This window comes from Gekko japonicus, unplaced genomic scaffold, assembly GCF_001447785.1.
Source record: "Gekko japonicus isolate JY-2015 unplaced genomic scaffold, Gekko_japonicus_V1.1 scaffold1187, whole genome shotgun sequence".
Classification (NCBI taxonomy): Eukaryota; Metazoa; Chordata; class Lepidosauria; order Squamata; family Gekkonidae; genus Gekko; species Gekko japonicus.
Window position 1 is genome coordinate 413,024 of NW_015165860.1, and position 23,035 is coordinate 436,058.

The 23,035-nt window shown below is 47.0% G+C and overlaps 1 protein-coding gene across 1 annotated transcript; it reads left to right on the forward strand.

The window, feature by feature from the left end:
- Positions 1–1,807: 1,807 nt before the first annotated feature.
- On the forward strand, positions 1,808–23,017 carry LOC107110437 (hippocampus abundant transcript 1 protein-like). The gene is made up of 12 exons (XM_015411219.1): positions 1,808–2,087; positions 8,578–8,673; positions 9,632–9,694; positions 10,677–10,804; positions 12,575–12,689; positions 16,430–16,648; positions 17,403–17,516; positions 18,082–18,153; positions 19,737–19,849; positions 20,738–20,835; positions 22,052–22,218; positions 22,514–23,017. The coding sequence occupies exons 1-12, from the start codon at positions 2,004–2,006 to the stop codon at positions 22,721–22,723; spliced, it is 1,479 nt and encodes a 492-aa protein (XP_015266705.1). The 5' UTR covers positions 1,808–2,003; the 3' UTR covers positions 22,724–23,017.
- Positions 23,018–23,035: the final 18 nt, after the last annotated feature.

A 23,035-nucleotide genomic window follows, 5' to 3' on the forward strand; every position in this document is an offset into this window, starting at 1 on the left:
GTGGCAAGGGTTGCCAGCTTCCAGGTGGGGCCTGGAGATCTGGAATTAAAACTGCTCCCCAGACTACAGAGATTAGTTCCCCGGAGGATACAGCTGCTTTGAGGGGGTGGGATGTGTGACGTTATAATCTGTTGAGCTCCCTCCCCTCCCCAAACCCCACCCTCCCCAAGCCCCACCCCTAAATCTCCAGGAATTTTCCAATCTGGAGCTGGCAACCCCAGGGTGTGCTAAGCACTGGGCAGACCAGAAGATGCGGCTGATGGCCTCTATCTCTGGGAATTCTCCCATACATTCTCTAGTACAATCCCTCTACCAGAAATGGGAAAGGGGAGTTTTTCACGGATGAAAATAGGGGGCTGCATCCTGTATTTATAATGCTAAGATTGTCTAAGGTAATATTATGAATTTATTGCAGTGGGAATGACATTGACTTTATTTACTTTATATAACTCTTTTCTTATTAACTGGGGCCCAGAACACCTTATGTTGTTCTCGTCCCCTCCATTTTTATCCTTACACCAACCCTGTGAAGTAGAACAAAGTTTGAGCCCAGCAGCAACTTTAAGATCCACAAAGGATCTGAAGAAGTGTGCATGACCATGGATGCTTCTATGCAGAATTAAACTGTGTTGGTCTTAAAGGTGCCACTGGACTCAGACCTTGTTCTATTGCTTCAGACCAACACAGCAACCCACCTGAATCTGTATTTCCCAACTGACTACTTCAAACAAGCGATCACTATGACAAATCCTCCTTTAAAGACCCCTCCTCTTTAAACTGTGATCATTGCTACTTACAAGGAATACTCCTAATCTTCCAACCCATAACCAGGACATTTTCATCAGTTTTCTTTTTTAAAGAGCCCAAAAGAAGATGGGCACCAAAATAAGAGGACATATTTCCTGACTGACTACTTCAAACAAGTGATCACAATTTGGGCGGTTTCACACATACATTAAATAGCACACTTTCGATCCACTTTCAATGCACCTTGCAACTCGGTTTTACTGTGTGGAATGGCGAAATCCACTTGCAAGCTGTCGCTGAAGTGGACTGAAACTGTATTTATTGAGCATGGGTGAAAGCTGACAACTCTCCTTCTAAATACCCCTCCTGTTTAAGCTGTGATTATCGCTATTAACTAGGAATGTTCCTAACCTTCCGACCCCCAAAGTGGGCCTTTTCCTCCGTTTTTTAAAAAGAGCCCAAAAGAGGGCAGACACCAAAAAAAGTGGACATGTCCCCCCCAAAAGAGTACATCTGATGATCACCCTAAACTCTGGAGTATCTCCAGCCTCAACCTGGAGGTGAGTGCGCAGGGCAATAATCCGGTGGGGTAAGAGTTGAGTCCAGTGGCGAGCGCAACTGCTTGCAACCAATGCTCCCTCTAAGCTGTGGAGTCTTGTGAGCAAAAATTCTACTTTGTGAGCCATTGGCATTAAAGTTCTGAGCGAGCGATTTGGCTATTGCATAAATTAGTTTGCTCTGGAGCCATCCTTCCTGAGCTAAGACAAAAATGGGCGATCCGGACGATAGAAAACTGTGAGCCCGATCACACTAACTCAGGTTAGAGGGAGCACTGCACGCAACATGCTATACAGTTGACAGCTGTCAGGCAGGCGGTGCTTACTCCCTCTTGCGGGCGCAGTTTACGAGGGAGGCGTGGCAAAAGAGCGGGGCGCTTGAAAAAGGATGGGCGGGGCGTTGGACCGGCTCAGGTAAACGGGCGGGGTTTAGCCCGGCTGCGTGCGCAGCCGCGGAAGCGGGCTCGTGGGCAGGCCGCGCGCATGCGCACTGGTCCCCGCTGGCTCTGAGGCGATGCTGACGGGCGGCGGGAAGAGGGAGGCGTCGTTGTCGTCGTCCGCGATGGTGGCGGCGGCGGCCTGGCGAGCGCCTCGGTGAGGGGCCGGCGAGCGGAGGAGGATGATGGGGGAGCCTCGGCGGGGACCGCCGCGCAGCAGGATCCACGCCTGGGTCGGCGGCCGGGCCTCGGCGGCCGCGCCATGACCGGCGAGAAGAAGAAGAAGAAGCGGCTCAACCGCAGCGTCCTCCTGGCCAAGAAGACCGTCATCCGCGATGGCGCCGGCGTGAGTGGCCGGCCGGGCGGGGGGCGAAGGCTGCGGCGCCGGCATGCTGGCTGGGCAATACACTTCTTGGGAGATTTAACAGCACTCGGTATCACGCTTCTGTGACTGGGCAACACTCTGCTGTATTAACTGAATATCTCAATAGTACATGTAGTCTGTTCTTTCACAAGAAGTTCAGGAGGGCCTAGGCGCACAACCTTCCCCGCACCCACCCACCCCCTGTTAATCTCACAACGTCAACTGTGCAGGGAAGGCTGGACTGAGAGGGCGTGAGTGGCCCATGGTTGAGTGGGGATTTGAACTCAGTTCTTGTCAGGCCTGGTTTGACACTCTGAGCTCCTGGACCACATTGGTGGTTGCTTCGCCTGTATGGCCTTGTCGGAACCTGCACAGCAACCAGGCCTGTGCTGTTCTTATGCTCCTATTCGGAGGCAGGCTGAGGGTCAGACCGTCCTGCTCCTTCAAAGGTCTGGTTGGCAGTTTGAGAAGGATGTTATTGGGTCTTGCCTTGCTTATGGAAACCCCCGGGTAGTGCCTCTGCGTTACCAGTCGTGCCCTCCACCGCCCTTGAAAAGGGGGTGATTGTGCCATAGTTGCCCTGGTTAATGCTTAATCTCGCCCAATTTTGGGGGGGCTCTCTCGCTTGGAGTCAAGATGGGTTACGCAGAGTGAGTCAATATAATCGACAGGATGGGATATTCAGTAAAAATCAATAGGATTAGGGTTGTAGAACCAGTCAGAAATCTAAAAACAGTACTAAAGTAAGGCATAAGTATTAACATGACACATTATGATGCAAAAATTACATAGTAGGATCGCATTTTCAGCCTGCTAAGCACAATAGTATAGTTTGGAGTCCCTAATGATTTGTCGAACTAACTTTGTGAATCATTTAGTACAGTGCAGCCCTGTTGCCTGTGTAAAAAAAGCCTGGTTGAATTATTTGGTCTTGCATAGTTTGTGGAAAGCCAGGAGAGTGGGAGACTTCCGGACCTCCTTGGGCAGGCCATTCCACAAGGAGGGAGCCACAGTGGAGAAAGCACGGCTACCGGAATTGGTTGATTTTGCCCATTTGCAGGTGGGGCCCTGCAGAAGACCTTGCTTGTGGCTTTTTGGACACTGCTTCTAGTTTGGGCTTCTTTAGGGTCACCAGCTGAGAAGATCAGCCAGGGTGTGTGAGAAAAGGGTGAGATCAGTTTGGTGGTGCCCTGATTGCTGTACACACGACCTTTGTAGGGCGTTTGGAAATTTCAGTGACTCTGGAATATGGTGGCTTGGTCAGCTTTGCTTGCTGGGAGCTGCTGCTGAATCCATTTCTCCAGCGCTGTGAACTCTATGAAGACAGTGTTTGTCTGCGGTAGAACAGCTAGATTTGGGTCCAGTAGAACCTTAAAGACTGACAGGATTTCCAAGGTAGAAGCTGAGTTGAAGCTCCCTTTGTCAAATACAAAGCTCCTTCATCAAATCTATTGAGTTTTTAGTCGGGAAACAATTTCTGTGTTTCCCATTTTTATCACAATTTCTAAGCCCCACATCTGAGGCCAGGCCTGTTGAAGGACTGCCTTGGTCATGCTGAACCTCCCAATCAACAGAGCTCGGCTTCAGCTGCCCTTCTTCAGGTCCTGCCCCCCCACACACACACTTTGGGGGATTAAGCAGGTGTCAGCTGGAGAGGAGTCCTCTATGACTGCCCTCCAACAGGGGATGTTCACCTGGTAATGCATATTGCAGGTGTGTGGGTGGAATTGTTGCATGAGCCAGGGTTTGACAAATATCAGGCGCCGTGGGGCCTAGAAGTTTCATTGTGGAGCCCAGTAGTTTCATCAGTCATTTACCCTTCATAGTTCTCAGAAGTACAAAGCTTATTTTGGTGAGTGCTATAGTTTTGCTTTTAGTTGTGATGACAACTAGGGTTACCCCATATTTGCGTATGTGTTATAATGCTTTTGTCATAGCTTTAAATAAATTACCAACTGTGAAGGGTTTAGAATTGGGCTTTGCGGTAGCAACAGTGTGAAAATGTAGTCAATTAAAATATAAAAGGCTGAAAAATAAGTCTGGCTTCTAAATTTTTGGGGTGGCTTCTACAGTGCAAGGAAATGTGTCAAGCCCTGTAGTGAGCTATCTAAGGTTGCGTCTGGTGCATTTGAGGAGAGATTTGGACTGCTGGCTCACAATTGAAGCCACTCCAAGGGCTGAGAACCGAGGAGAAGGGACCCTTGTGCTTACAGTGAATGGGAGGGAAGATTAGAAATTACACAATAGAACATTTGGGTATAGATTGAGGCTGTGGTTTTGGAGTGACTTTTTAACTCGCTACTTTCCCCCTCTTACAATTTCCCTGGTTGAAATTGCCTACCCACCTGGACTAATTAGACCCAGTATGGGGGAAGGAAGAGAGGAAGGAGTTAACCTCCATTGCTTCAGAATCACAGTGCTGTAATGTAACTCTCTCTGATCCCTTTCCCTGCCCCCTCTCCTTTCTAAATTAAACTGTACATCATGTACAGTTCCCCAATAAAAGGCATTTAAGAAGAAAACTTAATAGGAATGTGGGAAATTGACTGTAGGTTATATTTTTATCCATCCTTCAGGGCAGCATACATGTTGGTCTTCTCTTCTATTGTAGTTTAACAACAATCTAAAAAGGTAGATTAGACTGACGCAGTACAACTAACCTACTGTCACCCTGTGAACCCCTTGGCTGAGTTGAAGGCTTTGAACACTAGACATCCTAGTCCAGTCCTCTGGTATAGTGCCTGACCTGGTCATAAGTCCTCCTGAAGCATGTCATTGATGTAAGGTTTGGTTTGAAGGCAACAGCTGTACATTTTGGATTATTTTGCTCTTTGTGTCTTGGTGCTATTACATTCAGATTATTTTTTTGTGATCATGGCTTCCTTACAGTTTTTGCTGTGACAGGGCCTTACTTTGTTTGGGTGGTGTTTAAAACTTCTGAACCAAATACATTCTGTATGAAACAGATAGTAGGTGGGTAGAGGGCATGTGCATTCCTTTCATTTGGTGTTCTAGTGCTACAAAGGTGAGTGTGCCTTTGTGGCACACAGCGGTGATCTCACTTTGGAGCTGACCTCTGCATTTGACTCTGCGTTCTCACAAAAACAAAAAAGGCAAACTGTGTTGCCGGGGGGGGGGGGGCCGTGACGTCGAGCATTTAGTGACAAGGCATCCACTTGGCATGCAGAAGGTCCCAGGTTCAGTCCTTGGCATCTCCAGTTAAAGGGGTCAGGTAGTAGGTGATGTGAAAGACCTTTCTCAGCCTGAGACCCTGGTGAGCTGCTGCCAGTTTGAGTAGACAATGCTGACCTTGATAAACCAAGGGTCTGTTTCAGTATAAAGCACCTTCATGTGTTCATGATGTTGGGCACCTCTTAATGGTTTCTATTGAACAATATTTTCTTTGAAAACCACAGCTGTTGTTGACATCTCTGCTTAGAATGAACCTTTGGGGATTCACCCATACCTGTGTAATATCGATGCACGTTAAAATCCTAAAAATCCACCATAATTGGAAGTTGCCTTGAATCCATTGCACCAGAACTTCAAAACACTTCAGATTTCTAGACTCCATTTTCTGATTTTAAGAGAGTCGAAGAAAGCCCATGACTCCTGCCCCATAGGAGGCTTCTTTCTCTGTTTGCAGCATTAACATTCTTGCACCTTAGGAATGCATCTATGGATCAGACAAAACCCCCATTATTTTTGTCTCTGTCTTCTTTGTTCTGTAAAAAGACTGTCTTCCCAGTTGTCAATTACTTCCTTGAACCTGTAACCTAAATGATAATTTGGAAGACTGAAATGTCTCTAACCTGGTCCATACCTGATTTGTGAAAGAGTAGTTTGCAGTGACTAGTGTCCACTTGTCACTGCTTTTTTCTCCAGAAAGTCAGATCTTCCTAGGAGTTCAGGTGGTGCCCATCATCTCCTCCACCTTTCTATTTTATCTTCACAATATCCCTTTGAGGTAGGTTAGACTGAGAGAGGAACTGGCTTGAAGTCAGAGATTTGAGCCTGAGTGCATTACTTGTGCCATTCTTGCAGAAGCTGACAGCTGTTCAGATTCTTACTGAATCCTCCTCACCATTAATGTAAACATGGTTTGGTGCATCTAAGGAGGAGTTGGGAATACCTCGGTTCAGGTCTCCCAGCATACTCTCTAAGTGTCTTTAGACAACCTGTATCTACACCACTCACCCATGTTTCCTTTGTAATACTAGTCTGCCTTGTTAGGCTTTCTTAATGATTTCTGAGATTGCACGCAAAGGATCTTGGATTCATGAAATGTTCTCTATAAATGATGATTGTGTTTTTAATGATCACACTTATATCCTGCTCCAAAGACCTGAGAGAGCTCTTTGTGGTTCCCGTCCTGGCAGCTTAGTGTGCTGTTATTTAGTGCATCTTTATACTATCCTTCCTCCAGTGAGGTCAGGGTGACATGTGCTTATTCCTTCCTCTGAAGCTCAAAATACCCTTCTAAGGTAGGATAAACAGAGAGTGGGAGAGAGTGTGTGTGATTGGCCAGCCTTAGAGTGGGGATTTGATCCCAGATCTTAGTTTGACACCCTTAATCACTATACCACACTGCAGTCACCGTACAAGTAGCGGAACAGCATCAGTGCCTTCTGAACAATACCTCTTTAGAGCAGTCTCTGGGGAAGACGGTAAACTAGTAAACAGCAACCATTAAGTATGAATAGAGATTTAATATTTCTAGAATGTTTTGAATCTGCAGGGAATTTTTTTGGTGGAGTTGGAAATTCTGGAGAAAAACTGAAATACTTTCTTCTCAAGTCTCAACTTATTTTGCAGATGCAATAATATTAAAAGCTTCATTTGTTAACTTAGCATATAAGTACAGTAAGTATAAAGGCCTTAGTATTCTGCAAGCAAAAGAGAGTACTGCAAAGTTCTGCACCCTATTCTTCGTTAGCACCTGAATCTTAGTTTTCGCCTTCAGGTGATTGTGAGGAGGTTGAAAAGGAAAACCTATGCCTTGTGGTAAAGAGTGTTTATCTTGACAGAAACACTTTCTTACAGTCATAACAGGGCTAGTGGTGTATCTGGATAGAAAATTAAACTAAATAACACTGAAAACACAGAATCTTCTGTAGTGTATGTATCATCGTACTTTTTTTGCCATGAAGTTGGAGCTGATTTATGCCAACCTCATAGGATTTTCAAGGCAAGAGAAGTTCAGAGGTAGTCTTCCATTGCCTACCTCTGGCCTTCCTTGATGGTCTCCCATCCAAGTACTAACCAGGGTTGACCCTGCTCAGCTTCTGAGATCTGACGAGATCGGGCTGGCCTGGGCCATCCAGGTCAGGGTATCATACATGTTAAAGCATGTTAATAGTTAGAAAATTAGTTCCATTTTAAACAAATGTATGCTTGAAAATATCTTGTATAGATCTACAAGTATTATTTAATGCTGTAGATTTACTTAAATATTTTTGTACCACGCATTTTAAGTGACTGATACCTTCTCTTGAAAATTATTTTATTCATTCCAAAAGGAAGAATGTTTCTTAAGAGATTTCTTCAGTGGCTCTTAAGATCTCCAGTATTACTATTTGCAAAAAAAGTCCTGGGGTGGTTGTGACCTGTTTTTTTCTGGCTTTTCCCCAGAGCCTTAATAGGTCTAAATATGAAAAAATTAAATCTGCAAAGGGCTGGGAATGAAATACTTGGGGAAACTTCATTGAGGTACACCATAGCCACAAGTTTGTCTTGTGCAGGAGGTAGGAAGTTCATAGTTTTTACAGTCAGTTGCTGGTCAGTGGTTTTCCTTACAGCTTCTGGTCCAGCCAGGGGAGTGGTTGAAAGAGAGGCTTTGTAATAATGGATGAATGATGCTAAAATCTGTGAATTCCAACTATGGAGCAGTATCTTGGTCACCGTGATGTATTGGGTGAGGCAAAGAGCCAGGCAAGGAAGCAGGTTGCACTAATAGCATCTGAAATAATATCCTCTGTCTAGAGACTTTTGGTCCACTGTGACTCACCATCAACCTCCCTGTGCCCAGAAACCAGTTGGTTGGCTCTGGTGGGGACAGAGAATACTGGACCATATGTGCCTTTCTGTTGGCTTCCCATTCAGTCTACCAGCTAAACAGCTTTTTCTGGAGGAGAGTCTTTCCACAAAAAACACAAACAAAATGCTGCAGAACAGTATTTTTGAAATATTGCCTTAGTACAAAAGAACATAAGAGTCTTGCTGAATCAGACCAATGGTACATCTCGTCCAACATCCTATTTCACACCAGTTCCTTTGGAGGGCCAGCAACAGGGCCTAGAGGCCATGGCCTTCCCCTGATATTGCCTTCTGGCTCTGGGATTCAGAGGATTAGTCACCTTGACTAGTGGCCTTTGTGACTGTACCAACTTTGGCAGTTTGTAATATATAGGGTTAGCATAGAATGAAGACATGCCCTGCAGCAGGAGGCTGACCTTTCTTCCCCCTTTTGCAGCGACAAGGGATTGGGGAGCCCAGCGTGTACCATGCCGTGGTGGTGATTTTCCTGGAGTTCTTTGCCTGGGGGCTGCTCACCACCCCGATGTTAACAGTGAGTACCTTTTGCTTGGTCACGGAAGGTGCAGTATGCAGGAACTATATGGCCAAGGGGGTGGAGAGCACAGCGTGTTCATGTGGGAAAGTCTTCATGCTTTTGTGTGGGGAACCCCCCCCCCAATCTACACAGAAGACAGGAAGATGAACAACAGTTGCATGTAAGTGCAGCCTTTTGTGTGTGTACATTCAGTAGTACTAAATAACATACTCACTGGTGCCTTTAATGATGGATACATGTCTATGTGCCAGGTCTCTAAATCAGTGTTACGGATCAGGCTGCAAAAATTACTTGTCCACAAAGTTTCACTAGTCTGCCTTCCGTTGTCCATTGCGGCATATTGGCAGCCTGGAAATGGACAGACGTGGATGCTTTCCTGTCCGTGTTGGACATGTCAACATGATCTCACTTTTGAGGTGGCTGCTGTGACCCATGCAGCCGACCCAGAAAAGCCGAGACCATCCAAAGGAAGGTGCTTGTAGACTGGCCTGACATTTTTGTCTCTGTCAAAACTTAAATACTGGGAAACTGCTGCTCTTGGAAAGATTCAAACAGTATTCTTGGCTTCATTTTCTGGAGGCAGCTTGCCACTTTGCTCTGAGACGTACCTTTGATATTGTTTAGGTTGATCTGATTGTTCAGGTTGAAAAAAATTTACTTTGCACATCCAGCTTATTGTCACAGGCTTTGACAACGGGCTTGGCGGGGCGGGCGGGGGAGTAGTAATAACACATCGAAGCCAAACAATGGTTAGAGTTTATGCAGAGGGGAGGGGACAGACTGCAGTTATGGGGCTGGCTGAAGTTCCAGATCTTAAGAGATGTGTGCCCAACTTCTGTAGCTTGTCAGAGGAATGTTCTCTTCCCTCTAATTTCCAAACATCTCTTTAAATTCGAATTCAGAGAGCGATTTGTGGATCAATAGTACTGACCTGCCTGGTTGGTTCTCCCTGCAGGTCTTACACCAGACTTTCCCTCAACATACCTTCTTAATGAATGGTCTGATCCATGGAGTCAAGGTAAGGCCATCTTCCTGAAGCACTTCCTGGGTCCAGTGGGTCACCATAGGAAGACTGCGATTGCATTTTCTGGCTGCATGGAAACAGAGCTGACGTATTTTCTTAGGTCAAGTTCTTAGGTCAAGTTCAGACTAATATATATCTGCCATGCTTGCCATTAGCATGATAAGTATCACAAGAGTGCTCTTGTGGTTGAAGTGCGAATTCTGATGTGTGTTTCTCCCTGAATCTCTACAGATCTTACCATGTGTTTTGGGTGTGATGCACGGCATAATCCGCTTGGCTGGATGGAAACAGAGGGCCTTGCTTTGGGGCAGTTTGGTGATGGGCTTAGTATGACTGTACTAGCATGCAATGTGTTCTGGAATAATATTTGGGAAGAAGATGTGTGTGCGTCCCCATATTTTCCATCACTGCTGCTGCAACAGAGTGGCTATGAAAGCCACTGTGAAAGCCCCCGTTGTCCGTCATAGCTGTTGAAAGTCCTTTAACTAACTAGACAGGGGATGGAGGGGAATCTACCTCTCCAAGCTGCATCAAGTCTCCTCTTTCATATGGTGATTCCTATAATGTGATTCCTATATTGAGCAAACTTCAGAGAACAGCGGAAGACAGGAAGGCCTGGCGGGATCTGGTTGATGGGGTCGTGAAGAGTCGGACTCGACTGTGCGACTGAACAACAACAAATAATGTGATTTTTTTTTACAGTCAGTATTGTGCATTTCTCGGTTTTCTTGTCGTCTTTGTTGTGTGGTATGTTTTTATAGTCTGCAAATTGCTTAAAATAGAACTTTTTTTCTAAGGACAAATAAAAATGCCTCAAACACAGGATTTATTAAATTGTCCCCTCTTGGCCCAGGATTTCAACATCTTATTTTTGCAGAAGAGGCTTGAATAGTTCTTGTGACCAGTTTTAAGGTATTGTAGCAAAAGTGGCTATTGGGCTGTATAGCTGAGATACCCCCTCCCTTTCTCTTTGTAGGGTCTTCTCTCTTTCCTGAGTGCCCCGTTAATTGGAGCCCTGTCTGATGTCTGGGGTAGAAAATCGTTCCTGCTCCTCACAGTCTTTTTCACCTGTGCACCAATCCCTCTCATGAAGATCAGTCCATGGTAAGTAAGTTCCAAGTGGAGCACATGAAGGCCTGCACGTCACCCGGGTATGTAGGCCACTTTTGCTTGGGCTTGGCTTTGACTCCAGATCCTGCCTGGTCTTTGGGTGCCAAGTTCTGGATTCTGTTATGCTTCGAGCTAGGCTGTTGATGAAGAAGTCGTAATTTTGTGCTTGCGTGTGCCCGTTTCTTTGGCTTCTTACCAGGCCCTTTGATAAAATGTAAGAGGAAGGCAATCTGGGCACAGAACTGGATTCTGGGCTTCCGCTGCACTCTAGCAGAGGATGCTGATTTCTTTTGCAACTACTTAAATAACTGGTTAAATGAAGTAATGCCGCAGAAGATTGACCTTGTTTCATATGTCCAGGTGAATTAAATCAATATAATTACTGTTCTTCATGGTTAGATATCCTGTTACGTTTAAAGAGGTCCTGGTGACCTTTAATTTTGTTTACTTTATATACCTCTTTTCTTACTAATGGGAGCCCAAAACATCTTATGTTGTTCTCCTCTCTTCCATTTTATTCTTACACCAACCCTGTAAGGTAAAACAAAGTTTGAGCCCAGTAGCACCTTTTAAGAGCAACAAAGTATCTGAAGAAGTGTGTGTGCGCATGAAAGCTTCTAGCAAGAATTAAACTTTGTTGGTCTTAAAGGTGCCACTGGACTGGGGCCTTGTTCTGTCACTTCAGACTAACACGGCGACCCACCTGAATCTGTCTACTGGTGAGGTAGGTTAGACTGCAAGCATGTGACTGTCCCAAGGTCAGGCAGCAAGCTTCCAAGGCAAAGTGGAAACCTGAACCTGGAGGTCCCAGTCCAGTGGTCTCACCCCTGCACTGGCTCTGTAATTTGTTATCATGGAGCATCATTGGGGGCCCTGCTGCTAGCAAAAGTTCCTGTTTTTTCTGAATATTGACATTCAGTTTTTAGCAACGCTTGACAAGAAAGACACCAAGGAGGTGGTTCTTCCACATATAGTCCTGGTTTGGCCTTCCTTGGTCTTGTCTCCTGTTCAGTTTCTTTGCCAGCCTGCTGAAAGGTGCTTGTCCGTCAGAGCTTTGATCTGCCTTTCCTCCCAAGGAGCTCAGGGCAGCTTCCAGGAGTCTCTCCTGCGCTGTGTGTGTCAGTCAGTGAGCTTTATGTCTGGAGTGCAGACTTGAACCCAAGTCTCCCCTACTCAGTCTGACTGTTGTGCATTGGCTCTTAATGTGTGTGTGTGGGGGGGAGGTGCTCACACGTGTGTCTGTTGGGGGCTTGGTGTGGAAGCACAAAGAAATACAATTGTTCCCCTCTGTCCCCTTCCTCAGCTGCCTGCTGAAACTTGCTTTTCTACAAATGTGACTGAACATCTGTTGATTCTTTTGTTATAAAAATGTAAATCTGATCTTTCAAGACTGAGAGAAGGTCTGAATGCAAGGTCTATAGTACAATAATAATACTTGTGCAGCCTTATATTGCAAAATCTGGTCGACATGTTTGCTAGACTTTCAACTGTTGGAAGGGACGGTTTCTTCACTTGTGTTGAACTATGCAGTGCTTTACATGACACTCGAATTGTCTAGTGCCCAGCACAACATTCAGCACTTTGGGTTTTGCAGCAGCTCATAATTGGCCGTGCAGCCCCATTCCAAAGAGAAGATTGCCATGGCTTGGCTGTGTCACAGCAGGCCTCATCTTTGATTCCAGGCAGGTTCTCCATTCACTTTTGGGAACTCTTACTTTGGAGCCATGTGGCATCTCTCAACTCTGCTCCTTTTCTCTCTTCCAGGTGGTATTTTGCTGTCATCTCCATGTCTGGAGTGTTTGCTGTCACCTTCTCTGTGATTTTTGCCTACGTTGCTGACATCACACAAGAACATGAGCGCAGTACTGCTTATGGCTTGGTAAGGCCTCTTCTTTAGCCGGCTGTCCTTCCCTGGCTGTCTGCTCCTTGTGTCCCTTGCTTTGCTGCTGGGAGAAGATATTAATCTGCTGGCTTTCTTAAAGTCTATTTTTTAAAAAGGCTGGCAGGTTTTTTTCTTCTGGACATGAATAAGATTTCGCTGCTGATAAGAAAAAAGGGTTATGTACTAATGGAAAGTTCAATGATATAGCCTCTGTGCCAGAAGACCCCTAATTTGCCTGCCTGCCCGCCCCTCCTTGCTCTCTCCAAGAGTTAAGAACTTAACATCAGAAGAGCCCTGCTGGATCCATCTAGTCCAGCATCCTGGCTCACACAGTGGCTGACCAGTTTCTCTGGACGCCCAACAACGGGACATAGAGGCCAATGCCTTCCCCTGATGTTGCCTCATGGCTCTGGGATTCAGAGGCTTAGTGCATCTGAATATGGGGGTTCTCCTCAGCCACCATGGCTAGTAGCCATTGATAGAATCATAGGATCACAGAGTTGGCAGGGGCCATACAATCTAGTCCACCCCCCTGCTCAGTACAGGATCAGCCTAGAGCATCTCTGACAAGTGTTTGTCCAGTCACTGCTTGAAGTCTGCCAGTCAGGGGGAGCTCACCACCTCCCTAGGTGGCTGATTCCACTGTCGCACAACAGTTTGGTGTAGTGGTTAGGAGCGTGGATTCTAATCTGGGAGAACCAGGTTTGATTCCACACACCTCCACATGCAGCTGATGGTGTGACCTTGGGTCAGTCACAGTTCTCTCACAGCTGTTCTGGAAAGAGCAGTTATTGAAAGAGCTCTCTCAGCCCCACCTACCTCACAGGGTGTCTGTTGTGGGGAGGGGAAGGGGAAGGGATTGTAAGCCGCTCTGAGACTCCATCAGGTAGTGAAGGGCAGGGTAGAAATCCAGTCTCCTCTTCTTCTTCCTCTTCCTGTAAAAAGGTTTTTCCTAATATCCAGCCGGTACCTTCCCGCCCTTAATGTAAACCCATTATTGCGAGTCCTATCCTCTGCTGCCAACAGGAACAGCTCCCATCCCTCCTCTAAGTGACAACCCTTCAAATACTTAAAGAGAGCAATCATGTCACCCCTTAACCTCCTTTTCTCCAAACATTCCCAAGTCCCTCAGCCTTTCTTCATAGGGCTTGGTCTCCAGGCCCCTGATTATCCTCCTTGCTCTTCTCTGCACCCACTCCATTTTGTCTGCATCATTCTGTCCATGTATCTTTTACCTAATCCCCTTTTAAAACTGTCTATGCCTGTGGCCATAACTACATCCTTTGGCAGCAAATTCCACATTTTAATCACTCTCTGTGTAAAGTAGTATTTCCTTTTGTCTATTCTGAACCTACTGCTCATCAGCTTCATTGGATGCCCTTGAGTTCTAGTATTTTGGGAGAGGAAGAAAAAGTTTTCTTTGTCAGCTGTCTCCATCCCCTGCATAAGTCTATAAGCCTCTAAGCCTCTATCACAGGGGTGTCAAACACAACCCATGGGCCAGAACTGGCCCACCCAGGGCTTTAATCTGCAAGCAAGGGATGATAGGGAGAGAAGTGGAGGGAACCACCTTTTCAGCTACCAAGGGGAGTGTGCTGTGGGGCTCTCTTTCCTCCCCCCTCCCCAATGAATAGTTGGGGCCAAAAGCCGCTCCTGTCTTTTCTCACACAAATCCCACCTCCTCATTGCTTGGGTGTACCTCCCCCTTGCCTTGCTTCAATGGGGAGGGGTGCAACAAAGTTTAAGTCCAGTGGCACTTTTAAGACCAACAAAGCTTTATTCAAGTTATGAGCTTTTCTGTGCCTCACTACAAGTGTGTGTTGTTGTTGTTGGGCATTATGCCGTGGCTCTCCTGGGTGCAACTGGATCCACCTCCCCCACCCCTCCTCCTCCCCTTTCTACCGTGGGTGTGTGTTTGAAACAAAGTTTGAGTCCAGTGGCACCTTTAAGACCAAGTATTATTCAAGGTATGAGCCTTCGTGTGCTTTGCTACTGTGTGTATGTGTTTTGTTGGGTTCATTCTTGCTATTGTTGGGCTCATTATGCGTGGCTCTCCTGGGTGCAACTGAGTCCGCCTACCCCTTGCCTCCTCCAATCCCTCACCTTACTACCTGTGGTTGTTGTTGTTGGCTTGTTATGCCATGGCTCTCCCAGGTGCAACTGGGTCCACCTTCCCCTTGCCTCCTCTTTTTCACTGTATTCATGCCCTCATGATCCAGTCTTTCTCAGTAGGAAAGCAATGTGAACTGTTTAGATGAAGAATAACAACAAGCCAGTGAGGTGGATTAGGCTGCAAGTGTGTGTCCAGACCACGTTCACCCAGCACATTTCCTTTATAGGCTAGGGATTTTGAACCTAGGCCTCCTAGAGAGTGGGCTGATACTGACCACTATTCATTGCTGTCTCTCTGTTCTTGCATGCCTCGTAGGAGTTGTTATTTCTCTGGGGAAGACTATAGTTTTGTAGACAAACACATAGCCCTCAGTCTGTGTCATGGTGCCTTCACATGTTCTTGACCAGCACACAAAGCAGCTTATGTACAAAAGCTCGCAATGCCCATCCATTTCAGGTTTTCCCCTGGGTCCTAGGCTCAGAACATTGATCATGAGAACAGGCTGAGGAAAGGGTTTGCTCCCCACTGCAGGCAGCACAGGGGCATCAGCAACAAAATATTGCAAGACTGTTAATGCTTGAAGTGTGTAGTCGTAGCCTTGATAATACTGGCAGAGACGTAACTCTGGTGGAGGGAAGGCCTGTGCTCAGTGGGTCCCAGTTCTGGAAAAGTTGAGGGCCACTGTGTTACATGTTCTATGCTTGTAGCAGAGTTTCCCTGGATTCTAGCTGGCACGGGAGAACCATCAGAAGGGCAGTGGTGGTCAAGCCCCCTAGGATTACCTACATCCAGATCAAACACCCTCATTGTCATCAGCTGAAGATAGGCAGTTGCCTGTTCCTTTTAGCTATTGGCTGGTAGGGCAGCATTTGAATTGCTCGTGGTGAACAGAACAAAGTTTGAGTCCAGCGGCACCTTTAAGACCAACAAAGTTTCATTCTGGGTATAAGCTTTTGTGTGTGCGCACACAAAAGCTTATACCCAGAATGAAACTTTGTTGGTCTTAAAGGTGCCGCTGGACTCAAACCTTGTTCTGTTGCTCCAAACCAAATTTGCTACCCACCTGCTTCTATCTTCATGGTGAATATATTGGCCATGGAATGCTACTGTAGAATAGTACAGTTTGGAGTGAAGTGAAAAGTGAAGCTGTTGAAGCTTTGCACTAGGGATAGAGGGGCTGGAGTCTGGCAGCCAGAAGTGGAGAGAGAGGCATGACTGCTGGGCAGGCAAGGAAGACTGGAGAAGGAAAAGAGGATGGAAAGCTCGCTTGGGAGGTTTGGGGAAGACTTGGAGGACAAGTGTGGTTGATACAATGGAGTCACGGAAAAAGAAGCTAAGGGAAATGCTCACACAGGAGCTTAGACAGAAAGGACTGTGGGCTGGAGAGCTCTGAACTGAGGGGAGCTGTAGATGTCAGGAAGTCTTGAGTTGTACATAGACTTAAGCTGCAGGACTCTGTGACAGTACATAGACTTAAGCTGCAGGACTCTGTGTGTGACGGGGCGAATAATAACTTCCACAGCCCACTGGTTCTCAGTTTTATATATACATGCCTGAATTCTACTTGGGTGGAGGAGGACGTAATACAGCCACTAACCACCATTTTGAATGGATGTGTTTACAGGTGTCGGCCACGTTTGCTGCCAGCTTGGTGACGAGCCCCGCCATCGGTGCCTACCTGTCCCGTGACTATAGTGACACCCTCGTTGTGGTATTGGCTTCAGGGGTCGCTCTGCTGGACATTGGCTTCATCCTGTTGGTCGTGCCAGAGTCCCTGCCAGAGGAGATGCGCCCTGTGTCCTGGGGGGCGCCCATCTCTTGGGAGCAAGCAGATCCCTTTGCTGTAAGTTGGGGAAGCTGCAGTGTGTTTCTGCCACTGGCTACCACAGCGTCAGTTTCAGGCAAAGGATGGGGAGGGAGGAGCTATATTGCACTGAAGGGTTTCCTGTGAGGGAGAGTCAGTGGCTGGGGAGTGAGCCAGGATGCCCCCTGTTCGTCTTGCCTGATTGTTAGGCAAGCCACTGTTGTTTTACATACGATGGGGGGATAAGATTGACAAGGCCACTGTTTCACTTTATTAGTAATCCTGTAAGGTGGGTCTTTCTCTTTGTGGGGCGCTGAGGCTGAGCAGTTTGCTTGATAGAGCTCATGGTGCAGGTGAGGCACGAGGGAAGGACTTCCTTTCTCACTCTCGTATCCGTTGTGCTACCCCTGCTCTTGAATCTAACCACAGAACGACTGAGCTGGTTGTGTGTTGGCTGGTATTGCGTGTTTGACGCAGCTGCCGCCCTTTTCACCTTCCTTAAGCTGAAAACTTGCCAGCTACAGAGGAAACATGTCTTTTTTTAAAAAAAATCCCTTCATCCTGGGAGTTCAGTGCAGTGCACATGGTTCTGTGTTCCCCGTTTTATCCTCACAACAACCCTGCAAGGTTGGTTAGGAAGAGTTGACTGCTTTAAGGTAGCCCAGTGAGCTTGCATGGCTACGTGGGGATTTGAACTCTTGTCTCCAAGATTTAAGCCCAACATTGTTACTGCTGCACCAGGCAGGCAGACATTTTGCACTGTAATTGAAGTGGCATTTCTCTCCTCTTGCAGTCTCTCCGCAAAGTGGGCCAGGATTCCACCATACTCCTGATCTGCATCACAGTCTTTCTCTCCTACCTTCCCGAAGCTGGCCAGTACTCCAGCTTTTTCCTCTACCTGCGCCAGGTGAGCTACTCCAATCATGGGGCATGAGACTGTTCACTGTCCTTCCCTGTGGGCAGAGGCTTGGGCCCTGGCATGCTGATGCCCTATTTCAAAAAGGCCTGGTTGTGCAATTATGGTGTGACAGGTGGCTGCCATTCAAAAACTGCAGCCCCTTAAAGGGAACTATCACTTAGCCCATGTTGTTGTGATGTGACAGCACCACATATTTCCCCGTCTGCAGCAGCTTACAATGTGGGGGGAGGGAGAAATAGCTGTGCAGGTTAAGTGAGATTGCAGTGAGCATAAGGAAGGGGTGGGGAGAAACACACATAACAAGTCTAATCCTACTTATTTATTTAGAAAATGTTTATGCCACCTTTCCATGACCCTGCCTGAGGCAGCTTACAAAATAATAAAAAAATTAAAGTATTAAGAGATATTAATTAAAATCCAGCATTAAAAAACTATCCTGGCATAAACACACAGACTCTGTAACGTGTGGAGCAATTGTATGTGTTCAGCCGTGTTCCTGCCTGTCCGACATACAAAGCGTGTTTGGTTCTAGCTTGTGTTGCTGTCTTTGCAGGTCATCAGTTTCTCCTCGGAGACTGTGGCAGCCTTTATTGGTGTAGTTGGGATTCTTTCCATACTGGCTCAGGTGAGTCCTTGGTTTCTTCTCTCTGGACTGCTAGAGTACTAATTCTTGAGCCACGTGACAAGGGCACTCTGACTTACATTGGAAAATGAAGATTCCTGTCAGTTCAAAAGACTCCTCCTCAGGATGAAGGTGTTTACTGCCTTTCTGTATGAGTCTCAGCCTTGGCTTTCCCTCCTTCTGGCCAGACTCTTTGGGGGGGGGGGGGGGCAGGGAGTTTTCCAATAAAAGCATAAAGTGAGTCATCCACTCGCTGTCAATGCAGAGGTGTCACGGAATGATGCACTCTCAGCAAGCTGCTTATTGTGTCTCTGCGTGAGTCACTGCTAAGACTTCCCAGTCATTCAGGTACCCGGGGCAAGTAAATCTCCCTCCTACATTGAGTCTCCTCTTGCAATCTGTATAAGGGAAGTGCACTTCCAAATTCGAGTTGGATGAAACAATTTACCTCTACTGTTAGGTGTTTGAACAAGACTGTGCTAAACACTGCACTCTTACTTTTTTTTTAACCATAATATTTTATTAGGTTTTAACATAAAACATATCAAATACATACAGGTTCTCAAGCGTCAGTATAGCAATTAAAACCTGAATAAGTCAAGCAGTGTACAAGTTTCCAGCATCTCTAAACATACATTAGTAGAAATGAGCTAACTTAATAATAATAATGAATATTTCACTTTGCTTAAAGATTGCCAATCAAAAGATTCAAAGGTTAATTTATCAACAATCAGATACCATTTACTGGTTGCCGGTTGGGTTTAGCAGTTCACATTCATTTTGATCATTTGTATTAAAGATTGAAACAGTTTCAAACATAAAATATTCCCAAACTTTAGATAGCCATAAATTAATTGTCGGAGGACATTTATCTTTCCATTTTTTGGCAATACTGTTTTTCGCAGCTGTAAGGAGTAGATTAATCAATTTTCTCTGCACTGCACTCTTACTTCACGACCAGCTCCTCTCCTCTCTGAGAGCTCCTTGTTTTCAAACTGTAGACAAATATTTAATGAGAAGCAGTCCAAAGTACTGCATATAAATGTACTGCAATGAAGATGTAATATGAGAAGTAGTTTTAAATGTAAAATGTTGAATATAAATATATACCAAAAGAAGTTATTTTTATTGTACCTTATAGATAGCGTTTCAAAAATTCTTTAATGTAATAAAGAGTGTTGGAGAAATATTTTTTGTTTATGATATATAATTCCATTTCTTTTTCTGTATCCTCTTTATATTATCTATTTGTTTTCTAAAAATAAATAAACACGCACACACCAAAAGACGAAGTCCAGCAAACTCTCCCCCCTCTCTGGAGAGCCAGTTTGGTGTAGTGGTTAAGTGTGCGGGCTCTAATCTGGGAGAACCGGGTTTGAGTCCCCACTCCTCCGCTTGCACCTGCTGATGTGACCTTGGGTCAGTCACAAGCTCTAGCACAGCCGTCCTTGAAAAAGAGCAGGGTGTCTGTTGTGGGGAGGGGAAGGGAAAGGAGTTTGTAAGCCGCTCTGAGACACCTTTGGGTAGTGAAGGGCGGGGTATGAATCCAATCTCTTCTTCTCATCTTCTTCTCTTCTGTCTTCCAGACTGTTGTGCTTGGGATCCTCATGAGGTCGATAGGGAACAAAAACACCATCCTCCTGGGCTTGGGCTTTCAAATTCTGCAGCTTGCCTGGTACGGCTTTGGATCACAGCCTTGGTGAGTGCTGGTCGGTGGGTGGGAGCATTTTATCACCCTCCTAGGCAGCCAGAGTGCTCGAGGGCAGGGAGAAGAGGGGGGAATTTAGCCTCTAGATGCATAAGGCCTGCTTCCTTAACCCTCTGGGTCTGACGTAATCAGCTGGCAGTGCCATAAAACCTAGTTGTGTCAATTCCTGGAGTTGTGCATCTGATAATTGTGTGGAGATCCACTTTTATTGGCCTTTTATTGTCTTTTAATTGTGCATTTTTACTGTATTTATTGGTTCTATTGCATTTTAACTGTGTAAGCCACCTTGAACCAGTGCTGCACCGGCAAGGCGGGATATAAATTGAAATTAATAAATAATAATAATAATAAATACCAAGGGAACTGGTACCCCCTCATTTGCTCACATCCCTGTTTGGCATGCTGCTTCCCCCAAGACGTGTCCTGCCAGGGTGGTTTAGTGCTGAGTGGGATCTGTGGGACCCAGGTTCATCCACAGCTATGAGGCTCCCTAGGTGAGCTTGAGTCCAGTCAGGCACCTTTAAGACCAATGAAGTTTCATTCTGGACACACGAAAGCTTCTACCCAGAATTAAACGTTGTTGGCCTCCAAGGTGCCTGACTGGACTCAAACTTTGTTCTGTTGCTTCAGACCAACATGGCGACCCCACCTGAATCTAGGTGAGCTTGAGTCGTTCAGATGTCTTGGCCAAACCCTACCTCAAAGGGGAAGGAATGGGGATAGGATGACTGTGTCTGCTGCTTGGAGCTCTTTGGGGAAGGGGCAAGATCGCAATGTCCTGGGTAGATTAGCATGCCACCTCAGATGAGGGTGCCCCCCCCCAGGTGGCTAGTCTGACTGGTTTTCTTGGTTTCTCTCTTGCTTGTTCTTCCCTGACAGGATGATGTGGGCAGCAGGGGCCGTGGCTGCCATGTCGAGCATCACTTTTCCTGCCATCAGTGCCATGGTGTCGAGGAATGCTGATCCCGACCAGCAAGGTAGCAACCAGTTTTCACATCTATGCCACATGACCCGTGTCCAAACTGTATGCAGAGCAAATGTTTTTTGCAGTTCTGCTTGAGTGCAGAAATACTTTGTTGTATTGCCCTAGTCTACTTTGGCCTGCCCAAGATGGGAGAAGCCAGAGGAGAGGCATGTTTTAATGTTGCTCTTTGCATTTAAACGCCCACTGTCCACTTCTCCGATACATTGAGTTGAGGAGAAGGCAGAACGCTTCTCTCAAATATACTAATTCCCCATGCCTGTTTTGCCTGTTTCAATCGACTTTATGCAGAGATGTGCCTCAAGCAATTTCATGCTAGTTAGTGTAACCTGGCGGCCTGCAAGGAGTCTTGTGGGGAGGGGTAGTTTGAAATCTCATTCTAAAACATCCCCCCCCACATGCACACCTGGGGCTTGAGGAGGCTGGTTCCCTCCCTCCCCAGCTGTGGCACTGGGAAGTGCTTTCAGGTCACAGCTGAATTATAGCGACCCCCCCGGGTTTTCAAGGCAAGAGACCTTCAGAGGTGGTTTGCCATTGCCTGACTCTGCATAGTACCCTTGGACTTCCTTGGTGGTCTCCCATCCAAGAGCTAACCGGGGCTGACCCAGCTAGCTTCAAAGATCTGATAAAACTTTGTCAGCCTGGGCCATCCAGGTCAGGGCTTGGTTAATTTAAAGTCACACATTTCTATATAACTGGAAATCCCCTGAGTAGGAAGAGATCCCTGCCTTGTCTGTTGGTGGCCCAGTTTTCCTGCTTCATTACCACAACCGGAGCCAGCCACTTGACAGTTAGAAGGAGTGATTGGGTTGTGCCTGTCCTGCACTGAGCTAGGGCACCCCTTTCTGCTTCCGAGGGGCAGGGGTGGGCAGGAGATGCCTCTTGGGCCACCGTGTGCAAAGAAGGTAGGAATGGGTGGGCCTTCACCACATCCGGCAAAGCTGCTCTTAGGCAAAAACACCCTTATCATTATGCACATATGGGTTCTACTCGAGGATGAGTTCTAGTTTTGTCAATTTAAGACATTCCTGTCAATGACAGGTACAGGGGTAAGGAAAGTCAACTGCGCGCAATTGTGGTCAGTGGCTTCCGATCGTGTGTGTGTGTTCCCTCCAAGCCCAACTTGCACCTCTGCACTGTGACTAGAGAAGCGGGGGGTGGGGGGATGGTTCGCTCTTGCCTCCCTGCTTATCCTGATGTCCCGTCTCTAGGTGTGGTTCAAGGGATGATCACCGGGATCCGCGGCTTGTGTAACGGGCTGGGTCCTGCCCTCTATGGCTTCGTCTTCTACCTTTTCCACGTGGAGCTGAATGAAATGGCCAGCGTGGAGCCCCTGGGCAAAGCCTCGAAGGCCAACATGGCCAACCCAACCGATGAGGTAGCTTTGGGGTTGTGGGCAGGGGGTGGTCAGGGCATTTTTGTGCCCCTGTCTCTTGTGGCAGGGGCAGTTTTAGAAGTTTTCTGGGTGAGCGGGGTTTGCACATAAGGCAGTGGCGCCCACCCAGTGTTCTTCCCCCCCTTGCTTTGGAAGACAGCTGTGGAGGAACCTGTCAACACAAAGGGGGGCGGGAAGGGTTTGTCTGGCACAGTTTCCACAGCTGTATTTGCCAGGTTGAGCTCTCACCCCCTTGTTTGGCTGGACATTTTCTACCCGGTGTTTTCTTATCTTCTAGAGGGGCATCATCCCAGGTCCCCCTTTCCTCTTTGGGGCGTGCTCCGTCCTGCTCTCCCTCCTTGTGGCCCTGTTCATTCCAGAGCACAGTCTCACCCTGAGGTCAGGCAGCCACAAGAGACACAGTAATGGGGCCCAGGCCCACATTCACGGCCCCCCGGGGGTGGGCTCAGACAGCAAGGAGCCTCTGCTGGAAGACAGCAGCGTATGAAGGAAGCGGAGGCCCCCTTGGAGCTCTGAACTCTCGCCAGGGACAGACCACGTGGCACGGATCAACAGCGGAGGGACAAGAAGGTGACTGGAACGATGCCGGGGTCACAGTTCAGCGGGATGGTGGCAGGGAAAGCTGTTCTGCCTGGAGCCAAATACATTCGTCTGCGTTGGAAGGAGAGGAAGCCTGTCCCGTCGGGTGCCACAAGGAGGAAAGGTGTCTTTCAGTTTGCCAAGTGGAAGATGCCGAAATGCTCTTAAACACTGACAAGACTGGGGAGGAGGACCAACCTGCCAAAAAACCCTCTCCTTT

What these genes read in the sequence shown, in the direction of transcription:
- LOC107110437 (XM_015411219.1), top strand. Translation starts at nt 2,004, where the DNA reads ATGACCGGCGAGAAGAAGAAGAAGAAGCGGCTCAACCGCAGCGTCCTC. An exon ending in TTCTTTCCATACTGGCTCAG is followed by an intron (nt 18,154 to 19,736) that starts GTGAGTCCTTGG and finishes TCTGTCTTCCAG; the next exon opens with ACTGTTGTGCTTGGGATCCT. An exon ending in GGCTTTGGATCACAGCCTTG is followed by an intron (nt 19,850 to 20,737) that starts GTGAGTGCTGGT and finishes CTTCCCTGACAG; the next exon opens with GATGATGTGGGCAGCAGGGG.